Source organism: Hyperoodon ampullatus, assembly GCF_949752795.1.
Source record: "Hyperoodon ampullatus genome assembly, chromosome: 19".
NCBI lineage: Eukaryota > Metazoa > Chordata > Mammalia > Artiodactyla > Ziphiidae > Hyperoodon > Hyperoodon ampullatus.
In genome coordinates this window covers 48,682,769-48,694,363 of record NC_136932.1, presented here as the reverse complement: position 1 = coordinate 48,694,363, position 11,595 = coordinate 48,682,769, and the positions used below count along the sequence as shown (strand labels likewise).

Sequence of the window (11,595 nt, the reverse complement as noted above, 5' to 3'; positions counted from 1 at the left end):
GTACAGATGGTGACTGTCATCTCCCCTAACTGTGGGATTAGACTGCCACTCACCAGCCACCACTTGTAACTACAAGAGAGGCATCGACTGCTTCACTACACACACACAGCTGGACTCCCGAGCCGTGGAGAACAACTAACTCTACAGGAAGAAGTAGAAGGCACAGCTGAGTCACCCAGCCATGGCAGCAGATTGGCCCTGCGACCAGCTGCTGGCTGGCAGGCACTAAATGGCCGACTGCTCCTGCAGGAAGCCTTCAGGGCCTGGGAGACCTTTATCTGGCTCCGAAGCCAGGGCTGCTTCTCGAAGGACTTCCAAGTGCTCCTCAGCAGCTGACAGCGACTGGTCAATCCAATCCAGGCCCCCGGTCAGGTGGCAGGCGTTCCTGGTCACCAGCACCAGATGACTGACAGATAGGAGCAAGGCAGTTGTCCTAGAAAAAACAACAGGATCAGGTTCCCAAGGACCTAAGGGACTTTGCCCCAAAGCCCAAAGGGATAGAGTCTAGACTGGTGTTCCCCAAGCTGGAGTCCCTTCCTTAGGAGGTTGCTGAGTATGTAATTTAAAGAGGGTTCGATGCTCAAAGAAAGCTGGGAACGTCTGGGTTAAACAAAGGTAACTGAAGCCCTTCTCAGATGATGCACGTGATAAATCTCTAAGGGGAGAATGTAATACTCTGAGTCTCACTAACTTATTGAAGACTGGGAGCCCACTTTCTGCAACACATCCATTAACAGCTCCCAGAAGAGGGTTTTGTGGGACAATTTGGATCTAGTCAGTTGGATAAGCACATCCCCAGCTGCTTCCCCCTTGAAGACAGGATATTCATACCCCACCTTGGGCGTCACTTAATGATTCTGAATCAATGAGGCCCAGGGCTGGTTTACCGCATCCTGAAAAATTTAATTGCAAACTAAATTGAGGAGGAGGGTTTTTTTTTCAGTATTGAAAGATTCAGTGCAGAATATCTTTTATATAGTGAGTGTGCACAGTGCATTTGGGAATGCATTACAGATGACTAGCCCATGAACACAGCTGGGCAGTAATAGGAGTGGGGCGGAGAGGCCAACTGAATTGCCGTGACCCACAGCCTGTCTGGCAATTATTACACAGTGGGCCTATGAAACAGCCATATAAATCTGAGAGACAAAGGAACATGTTTTTTTTTTTTTTTTAAGTGGGTTTATAACTGGTAGAGGAACATAACAATCTCAAAAGCCTAAGTACACTCTGCGTATTACGGGAGGATCATGAGACAGGGGTTCCTGGGTACGTCCTGTGGAAGGTGAGCACAGCTTTAGCTGAGCTAACAATTGCATTCTCATTTCCTGCCCACCACCCGTACCAGCGACCCACTGGGCGGCACTCACAGCTGAGGCATGTCTGCTTCCGGCGTCCAAAGAGCAGAGAGAGCTATGAGGAAAGTGGGAGGGAGGGAAGGTGCAGATAGGACTTGGCCTGGGTGGACGTTTAATCACAAAAATTCAAAATCTAAGACTGGCTCTTCCTCCTCTGGGGTTTCAGGAAGAGCCCTGGCCGTCAGCATCCAGCCAGGCTTCGTTCGCTGGTTGGCTGACTATTACCCAAAGCCCAGGCAGCCTTGGGAACCCACCAACACAGCTCTCTCTTCCACAACCCGAAGAGCCGACCTCACAGATCTGATAACACGGGGAGCCTCCAGCATGAAAAGACACTCGCCCACTCCACCCCTCTCACCGGGCATCCAGGAGCTTCGGGTCCAATGGAGGGTACATTGACTTCACAACATCGTCCACTCTGGGGGGAGGCAAAAGGTTTTCAGTAATTCGCTTTTCTTATGGCCTTTTCTCCTTCCTTTCCTCCCTTATCCCTGTGCTTCTCTTTTGATATTCCAGACCCAGGCTTTAGGGACTTTAACTGCATTCTCAGACAGGGACTTAAACAGAGAGACTTAAGATTCAGTTTAGAGAATACTTCTTCTGGTTTTGTTTTAGCTCCAATGGTCTAAAAAGTACAAGTTCGCACATCTGGAAAGATGTTCAAGATATACGACTACATTTGGACTTCCCTGGTGGCGCAGTGGTTAAGAATCCGCCTGCCAATGCAGGGGACACGGGTTCAAGCCCTGGTCCGGGAAGATCCCACGTGTCACAGAGCAACTAAGCCCATGTGCCACAACTACTGAGCCCGCGTGCCACAGCTACTGAAGCCCACACACCTAGAGTCCATGCTCCGCAACAAGAGAAGCCACTGCAACGAGAAGCCCTCGCACCACAACAAAGAGTAACCCCAGCTCGCCGCAACTAGAGAAATCCGCGCACAGCAACGAAGACCCAATGCAGTCAAAAATAAATAAATAAATTTATTTTTTTAAAAAAGATATACTACTACATTAAAATAGCATATTGCCAAACAATATGTAAAGTCTGATTGATCTCATTTGTGGAAAAATGAATAAACAAAAGCTGTGAAATGCAGTGGGCAGGGGCAGTCTGGAGGAATACTCACCAGTCAACAGTGATTACCTCCAGGAATTAGGATGGGGTGGAATTAGGGGGTCCTTCACTTTTCAGATACTCTATTTCTGCAATGTTTTAACTTTTACAAGTGTTTATTACTTTTACATTTAATTTTTAAAAAATGGTTAAATGTTGTTATATAGAACACTAAAAAAAAACCTCCAAGTTTAATTTGGGTTCAAACTACTCCATTGGATTTCTTTTAGCACATGGTACAGTTCATGGTTAATTTTCTTTTTTTTTTTTTTTTTTTTTGGCGGTATGCAGGCCTCTCACTGTTGTGGCCTCTCCCGTTACGGAGCACAGGCTCTGGACGCGCAGGCTCAGCAGCCATGGCTCACGGGCCCAGCCGCTCCACGGCATGTGGGATCTTCTTGGACCGGGGCACGAACCCGTGTCCCCTGCATCGGCAGGCGGACGCTCAACCACTGCGCCACCAGGGAAGCCCTTTTAATCAAATTCTAAAAGGAGCTACTATTCATCCTCATTTACATGGTTCAAGGTTTTCATCCAAATCCTTGCTCTTGGCCCACCTGATAGTCAAGAAGCAAAAAATAACGATGTATTGTTTGATTCCCAAAGGCATTTGGGAAAACAGATGCCCTTGAAAGCCCTTGTCTTGGGACTGAGGGGCTGGTGTGGAAGTACAAAGGTGTGGTTACTCAGTGCCCATCTTAGCCGGCCCCTTTCTCTGCCCTGCAGCTGAAGCCACTCTTCTTGAAACTAACATGCTATCAACACACTATATGGAATAGATGGAGCAAGAAAAACAGTGGAGACAAAAAACGGCCAGAAGGAGAAAGTGTGAGGGCAAAAAGAGAAAGCAAGGCCCCTGATTGATTTATGTCAGGGGATCATTCTGGAAGGAATCCAAGGTGCTCTGTAGGACGGGCCAGTGAGCACCAGGTGAGGTCTGCCCTCTGAGCAATGCCACACCCTGGCTCTAGCACCACTGCTAATCCTGACCACCCAGGACTTCACTGGGACTCAGAAATCTCAATCTCTTTCCTCCTCTGAGCCCTCCTGGTGATGCTGCCTTGTAACCTGGGGTCACATGAATTCGTCTGGCCCCTGGGATGGCTCTCAGAAGTAACAAGAAGCATGAGGAAGGTCCAGCAGATATGAGCAATGCAGCCTCTACCAATCACAGGAGGCCAGAGGAAGGTCTGGTGCTTTTCCAGAGCCTGGGCCGGAGGGTCTTCAGGCCAAGGGCCGACCTAGGCTGATCCCACTCAAGTAGCTACACCCACCCAGGGCAGCTCCAGAGAAAGCCAAGAACTCTTCTGGATTATCTCCCTCCCACGTTCTCAACTCACTGAACTCCCTGGACAGAGTTCAAGTGTACCAACTCTTTCATGTTCCCTCCAAGGGCTGGTTCCTCGTGATCTACCTGAGGCCACGGCAACGTGGAAAGCGAGGACCCCTGCAACTCCGAGGCTGATAAAGAAAACATCCTCAACTCGGGAAAAACTCCCAACTCAGGCACATCCACGTGCCAGCCACCAGATGGCAGCACCAACTTAGTACCACCCTTCCCTCTAAGAGAAGGGCTTTATTTTCTTCACAAGATCGAGCCCAAATGAGGGGGTGGAGCTGTTGACTACAATCCTGCCTCCCACATGGTATTCTGCAGACAGCCTGGAATTTGGGAGATCTGAATGATTTCTTCACCTCCCACCCGGTCCTGGAGGCTGCTGGCTGGGCCCTGGCTGGGGCCGGGGGTGACAGCACAGAGACAAGGAGCTGGTCTACAATACAGACGCCAGCCAGGAGGTCACTGCACACAGGGGTGTGGGCACCAGTGGGAAATGTGCTTGCTGGCCCGGAGCCCAGGAAGAAGGTGTGGCAAAAGGGAGGAAAGCAGCCCCGGCTGGCATGGGACCGAGGAAGGAGGAGCCAGTCAGCACTAGTCATGTGCTGGCATTTCCCAAAAAGCCTACAGGAGGGGGCACTCTGGAGGGGAGGGAAGCCATGTGACACCACCTTAGCCTGAAAGCCTCCCAGCGTCTAAACCCTCCTGGGTGCCCTGAGGCACATCACACCTTGGGATCTATCAATAAAAATGTGTAGGACATAAACCACTCAAGTTGCCCCTGGAGCGTCTCAGGAGAGCCTGGTCTCTCCCCCATCCCAGCTGCCGGCCCCTCCCCTCCGCCTCCCCCGAGGAGTATGGGGACCTCACCTGGGGCTGATCCGCTTGGCCACCACGATGATGTCACTGACACTGGCTGAGGTCTTCATCTTGGCCCCCGAGCCCATTGTCATGGCAACAAGTTTTTCCGTCAGAGTGTGACAGATCTACCACAGCAGGGAGGAGAGAGGTGATGAGGAGGGACCCGGCTCCCCCGAGGGCCAAACACACCCCCATCTCACAGCTGGGCCCCCTAACCTAACGGGCAGATTGAAGTGAAAAGTACAGATATGAGAGGAAATGGGATGGAAGAGGCAAACCTGAGGACACGGCCGGGTGAGGAGAGGGGTGGGAACCTCAGATCAGGGTCAGGGTTTCGGCTTAGAGAAGTCTGAGCTGAAATAATCTGTCTAAGAAAAATCATGTGCTCTAAGTTCACCTTCTCACTTAAGGGCAAAAACCTATTTTCTCTCTCGATTCCTTCACCTCCTGGCTTCGTCTTCCAAAACGATAAAGATCTCCATGGGCACCCTCAGAACTACGGACGGACAAAGGGCAAGTGTTCCCTTTAAGCACATCCTCCGAAAGTGGAACTTATTTCAGCACTTTTCTAGGGTAACATTTTCACATGTTTGTCAAGATGATGATAAAAGGGCCTTGGAAAAAAAGCAGGAAAACAGCAAGACTAGGACACATGGCCTTTTTCATCATCCGCCAACAATGCTGGCCGCCCCCAAAGCTTTGCTCCCCACTTTCACACCTCCCTGATGTCAGAACCTGGATGTGCTTCGGGCCCTGGCAAAGAAGTTCCATCACTTGCCTTATACTTGGGGCTGGAAAAGAGAGGCAGAAAGAAGCCCAACAGCCCACTAAGGAGAGAACCCAGGCCCTTCCCTCGAGGCCCCATCACAGGGATTCAAGGGCATGTGGCCAAGCAAAAGGGCCTCGAGATCCCAAGAGGAAGATGAGAGGCTCTCCTTTGATCTAAGGATCTCAGGATGGACCACTGAGTCCAATCCAATAAGACACCTTCTGGCTGATTTAACCCACACCTCAGCTGTCATTCATTCTCCCTCCTCCAATAGGCAAGGGCAGGGGACAAAACCCAGAGCCAGGACACATCCTGGTTGGGAGAAGGGGGATGTAATATGGTGTCATTGTTCTAGACATTAGACCCATGTATCTCCATCTATAACCACATCTATACCCCAAGAGATTCTTGGAATTCAATAATAAGTCTGGACTCTGGGACAACAATGTCCCACCAGGCTCTTCTTTGTCCCCCAAGAGAACAGCTGAACAAGCTGTGGGATGAAAGACTTTTTAGTATTTTGTACTGAATGACACTTAAAGCTGTCTTTTTTGAAATCTTGAATAATTGCTAGACAGAAAGAGAAATGTGTGGTTCGCCAGGTTACTGAAATGAACGATATTTGCCACTGGCCAAACATTTCAATGTTATTATTATCCTATTAAGTAGGAGAGCGTGAGGCAAGAATTGAAAACCAAATGCCAAAACTATAAAAATTATCCCAAACTATAAAAATTTCCCCAAATGCAAATTGGATGCAACTCTCCACCCTGTCCTGGAGGCTGCAGTCATTAGAAGAAAAAAGTCTGCCTTCAAGTTGAAGTACTCACGGTGTGGCTTTTTTTTAACACTGATTGTCCCGTTTGGCTGACTACTGTCACAGTCAAAGAGGGCTGGTGAGGAACTTTCTAGTAACTGCAGAAGCCCCAGTACAGAACTCAACTTGCTGTCGAGGGCTGAGCTCTCTGTTCATGAAAGAAAGTGCCCAGGAGAAGCTGAGAAGCCCCGCCTCCCCCTAAACACAGTCTCTATTCTGCACACAGCTTTCTCCACGGTCAGTGAAAATGTGGTTAGTGACTGCCTGTATGAGGACCAGGTGGAAAGGGCCTTGAGAATTCTAAAGCAGAACAGACCATCCAGGGGGAGCAGAAGTGAACAGTAGAAACTCCAACTGTCAGGCATGTTACAAAAGGCCTCCTGCACAGGTCAGCGCTCTTCCCAAAGTTCCTTCCCCTCGGACAGTCTGTGGACACGGATGCTTTGGTGACCACCCCTTATTCTCCTGGGGAAATCGCAGAGTATTACCTTCAAGATGGCAATGCAGTGGGACATGAGACCCCTGGGGAGACAAGAAGCATTTGTCAGTGCTCCTCCTGAGAGGCCCACCTCCCTCCAGCCACCACCTCCATGCCTCATCCAGTTCTGACCAGTGGGCACAGCTGGACACCACCTGAGAACAGGGGTGCCTCAGTGATAAAACGAACAAGCCCAGGAGCTAAACCAGGAGGCATCTTCTGTCCCGTCTTTCCCTTTCCTCTCCCGCACCCAACCATGCTTTTTTAGAGCTCTGAGCTTCGGAGACTGTTTCCTCCACCCAGGGAATCCTTCCCGGTATCCTCAGCCTGGGCGGTCCAGTGGTTAAGACTCCACACTTCCACTGCAGGGGGCACGATCCCTGGTGGGGGAAGTTCCGCCCACCGCATGGTGCAGTCAGAAAAGGACCCAGGACAAAAGGCACCCACTCTGGGAAAGCCTTCATGAAATCCAGCCCCACCTCCGGCCAGGCAGCTCTAGATGCCACCTCCTCTGTGTGTCCGCTGCACCGCACACAGAGACCCCCCTCCATCATTTCTGAAATACTGTATTTTAGTAGAATTCTGCCTCCACCGCCAGTTCCATAGCTGCAGTGCCTGGCCCAGAGCCCGCACATCACACCTTGGGATCTATCAATTAAAATATCCCAGTGAATGAATGGCTGAGTGACAGGAAAGGGAGCGGCACACTCTTCTCAAGCTACAGCATCTCCTGGTGGGTGCAGGGATCTCCGAGGGAGACACCGGAGACAAAGGCAGCGTCCCTGGAGCCTGAGGGTCAAATTCACCGGCGCCCCAAGGATAACCCAAGCACATCAGGGTGACTTTACAACAACTCTGCCTTACATCTATGGGCCTCAGTGTTCAGGTCTACAGAATGGGGAGAGCAAGGACAAACACCGTGGTGTCATATTCTAAGTTCCCTCCACAGAGCAGCAAATGACACAGTGCTCCTCGGTGCAAGGGGCACAGCACTCCTGGGCGCTCAGTCGAGGGCTCTGGAAAAGGAGGCCATGCAGGGGCACCCAGGAGCCTGGGTCGCCATCCCCAGGCAGCTGCAGGAAAGCAAATGGTCCCCAAGGCCTTACGAGGCATCTTCAATCCAGTCTTCGTTCTCCAGAATGGCCTCGATGTGGGGGTTGGTGATGACGACATCGTCGAGTTCTAGCTCTGAGGGCTCAGACTGGGTCTCCATGGCGCCGATGAGATCCACGATGGGCCTGGAAGGGAAGCCCAGCTAAGTGGTTTCAAGACGGACGACCGCTGCTGACTCTCTCCTCACCGAGGCCCACATATCCGCCCGAAAGGATACAGGGAGTGAGGAAGTTAAAGCGGGGACTTGCTCTGGAGCCAAACCTGAGGCTAGTGGGATTGCACTGTGGGCAGGGCACGTGGCTCGACAGTGAGTCAAGGAAGCAGGGGCACGAAAACACAAGGAAAGTGATACAGAACAAGATGCGCCACGAAGAGAAAGGCAGGGCTACAACCACAAGGATTACAAAGATGTACTAGGGCTTCCCTGGTGGCGCAGTGGTTGAGAGTCCGCCTGCCGATGTAGGGGACGCGGGTTCGTGCCCCGGTCCAGGAAGATCCCACATGCCGCGGAGCGGCTGGGCCCGTGAGCCATGGCCGCTGAGCCTGTGCGTCCGGAGCCTGTGCTCCACAACGGGGGAGGCCATGGCAGTGAGAGGCCCGCGTACTGCAAATAAATAAATAAATTTTAAAAAGATGTACTAGACAGGGCTGCTCCTCTGGGACAAAATAATATCCCTTTGTAACTTACTTGCCCTGCACACCTCCCTTTAATGGAGAAGCTAAGTTCCTATTACTCAAACTGACCTGTACTTGTCCTGCAGAATCAACTCCTGGGAGCGACCTTGGTCCACCGGCACGGCCCCATCCCCTCCTAGTTATACTAGAGAAGCGGGCAAAGTAAAAATACCTCCTACTTTACAACAGGCTTCTTGAAAACATGAGACGCCACAGCAGAGCTTTGCTGGGTCATACAAATGGGCATTTACTAATTATTAGCCACTCAACAGAGATGCTGATGGGATTCAGACAGAGGGGTAAGAGAAACTAAGGGTTTAGTGGCCAGGGTCCCTTGGGCTCTATCAATTAAAATACCCCTAAACTGAAAACGGGATCTTGCTTACAAAGTATGTTTCACATGAAGAGCATCATGAAGAAATCCGAGCAGAGAGAGAGGCGATCCTGTGCTGGGGTTTCGCAGCCCCAAGTGTCTGTTGCTTACATGTGTGGCTGCAATGTGGGCATTGGATTTCTGTTCCTATGAGTTTGGCTGGAGAGGGATGTGGCCTGTCCAAATGCTAAGTGAGGTGGCCAGTTTGGGACAGATTTGTGCCACGTAAACATGTTCAGAGACAGAGTCTGAGGTGGCTCAGGATGTTGGGGGAGCTTGAGGACCATCATTAAGCTCTGAGGTCTTTACAGGGAAGGACAGCCTTTGGGTACCATTTTAGAGGTAAAAAGCTGAACAACAGTTGCCCAGCACCAAACTTCTTTTTCTCTTGTCGGGGCCCCAGGGCAAAGCCCCTCTCTCCTCCTTCCCCTCCCTGGGCCACTCACTTGGAATCATAGCGCTGCAGGAGATCTCGAGGCCGGCAGTAGCGCTGCCTGCAAACCACCACCAAGGCTGCAAACGAGGCCAGAAAAATGGTGGCCAGCACACCTATGGCAACAATCACCACGGTCTCCATGCTTCCAGGTGGCTCCCTCAGTCCCGGTCAATCCCCCGCATGGGCTGAAGCTGGAAAGACACAAGGGCAGAGCAGCCTGGTAAAGAAGCAACGAAAAGTAGTGTGGTGGTGGGGTCCTCCCTGTTGGCGGGTTGACGGGGAGGGCAGCTAGGTTCCCCGAAGTCACCGGGAGAGACCTGAGGGCCTGAACAGAATCAAGACCCATTTTAGGTCATGCCCCAAATTTGATCTTTTCCTTTACTAAAAGCATTTGCTCCCCAATAAAACGGGGATGGCCTTTTCAACCTGGGACAAAAAGAAACATTGCCACTAGCACTGTTGTTTTCACATCTGCTCCAGGCGCATGAAAGAACACCCACCTAAGAAGAAGGGTAGGACTGTAGTTTCTGAGGGTCTACTCTGTGCCAGGCACTTGGTATGTGTTCACTCTTCTAACGATCCTATGAGGTGGGTATCAGTATCCCCATTTTACAGTTGAGAAAACTGAGGTCCAGAGAAGTTAAGTAATTTGTCCAAGTTCACGTAGTCAGGAAGCAGAAAGCCATCCACTCAAACTGAGATGGACGTTCAGCTCCCTTGTCCTTTCTAAGGAGGAAAGAGGATTCTAAAAATTCTGGGGAAAGTTTCGATTGTGAGTTTCAGCGTTGGAAACTTACAACTGGTATTTAAGTGTTCGTTGCCTATTCACTGCCTGTCTTCATTTAGGTCGTTCTTTCACACCTATCTTAAACTCATAGGCTGGAGGAACAACAGCACCTCAGGGAAGCATGTATTCACAATGTTATTTCATTGCAGGTCTCCTACTTGTGTCCTGTCCTTTTGAGCAAGTCTTCTCCCCTCTCTGGGCTTTAATTTCTCCACCTGCAAAAAAGGGTGCTTTGACCTAGAATTCTCTCTGACTCCAGGACAGTACATCTTCTCTGTTTGGATTTAATGCTATGTTCTATGTCTTGGAGGGTCCAAATGCTCGTGATCATCATTCAATAAGTATTTATTGTTCATTTACTATGCACCAAGCAATGGACTGGATTCTGGAGATTGGAGATAAATAAGACATGGGCCCCAAAACCTGTGGAGCTGGGGGGAGAGGCAGACAGGCAGACAAACCTTTTCAACTCCGTGTGCCTGTGTCACATGCAGAAGTACACAGAAAACAGAGTGCCAGTGCTTACGTGCCACTCTCTAGGGAAAGCTTTCCTCCCAGGGCAGGTGATGCTTGAGCTGGGTTTTGAAGGATGAGTAGGAGTTTTCCAGGGGGGTCTTCACTGGCTCAAAGTGCCAGGGAAGCCTTCTCAGAGGACTCACAGAGCTGCTCTCCCACGTGATGTTCACCTGCCCACAAGGGTAAGAAGGCTGGGATCTACCTTTTTCATCTCTGCATCTCTGTGTTTGGGGGGGGGGAGGGATCCTGCGTCAGTTTCTCTAGATGTGTTTCTCTACACTATCCCTGCTAAAGGACTACCTCCTTTAGCCCTTTGTCTTTCCTCCTTCTCTCACTTCTCACTCTCTTCATTTTTCCCTGGCTCAGCTTTCCTCTCCACCCCTCCTTCTCTTTCCCCCCTCCCCTCCTCTCTTGCTTTCTCCGTGTTTCCCTTCCCCTCCCCTCCCCCTGCCCCAGGTCTCCAAGACCACCCGCTTTGTTTCCTGCCTTCCTGTGCGTTTCGGGTGTGTTTCCCTAAGTGTGTCGGAGCTTTTCTGTGAGTTGTTGCTGTCTCCCTCCGTGGTCTGTCTGTACGAGTGTTCCTTCGTGTGTTTTCTTTTTTCTTTGTGTATTCTCCTCTGTGTGTTTCAGGATGAGTTTTTCTGTTTCCCTCTAGCGGGTTCTAAATCCACGAGGATAAAACAGACCCAAGACCCCCCTCCTTCCCCCTGCGCGGCCACCCAGAACACCCACGCCACACCTAGGACCTAGGGAGGGACCCCCACGCGCCCCGGTTCGCGCCACGCGGGGCTCGATGGCTCCGGGGCGCGCAGCTCCGCCTTTCCCCCCTCGCGGGCGCCGGGCTCCCCTCCCCCTCCTCTCCCGCCCCCCCGCCCGCCCCCCCGGCTCCAAAGGGGTTGGCGGGGGGCGGCCCGCGGGGAGCCCCGGTCCCCAACTCCGCGGCGCGCCAGGCTCACCCAC

At 51.3% G+C, this 11,595-nt stretch overlaps 1 protein-coding gene across 1 annotated transcript; it reads right to left on the bottom strand.

The window, feature by feature from the left end:
* Positions 1 to 225: 225 nt before the first annotated feature.
* TMEM98 (transmembrane protein 98) lies at positions 226 to 9,473 on the bottom strand (the record flags this gene model as incomplete). Its single annotated transcript, XM_079725689.1, has 6 exons — positions 226 to 433; positions 1,717 to 1,776; positions 4,681 to 4,796; positions 6,746 to 6,779; positions 7,842 to 7,973; positions 9,343 to 9,473. The coding sequence occupies 6 exons, from the start codon at positions 9,471 to 9,473 to the stop codon at positions 226 to 228; spliced, it is 681 nt and encodes a 226-aa protein (XP_079581815.1).
* Between the last annotated feature and the right edge of the window lie 2,122 nt (positions 9,474 to 11,595).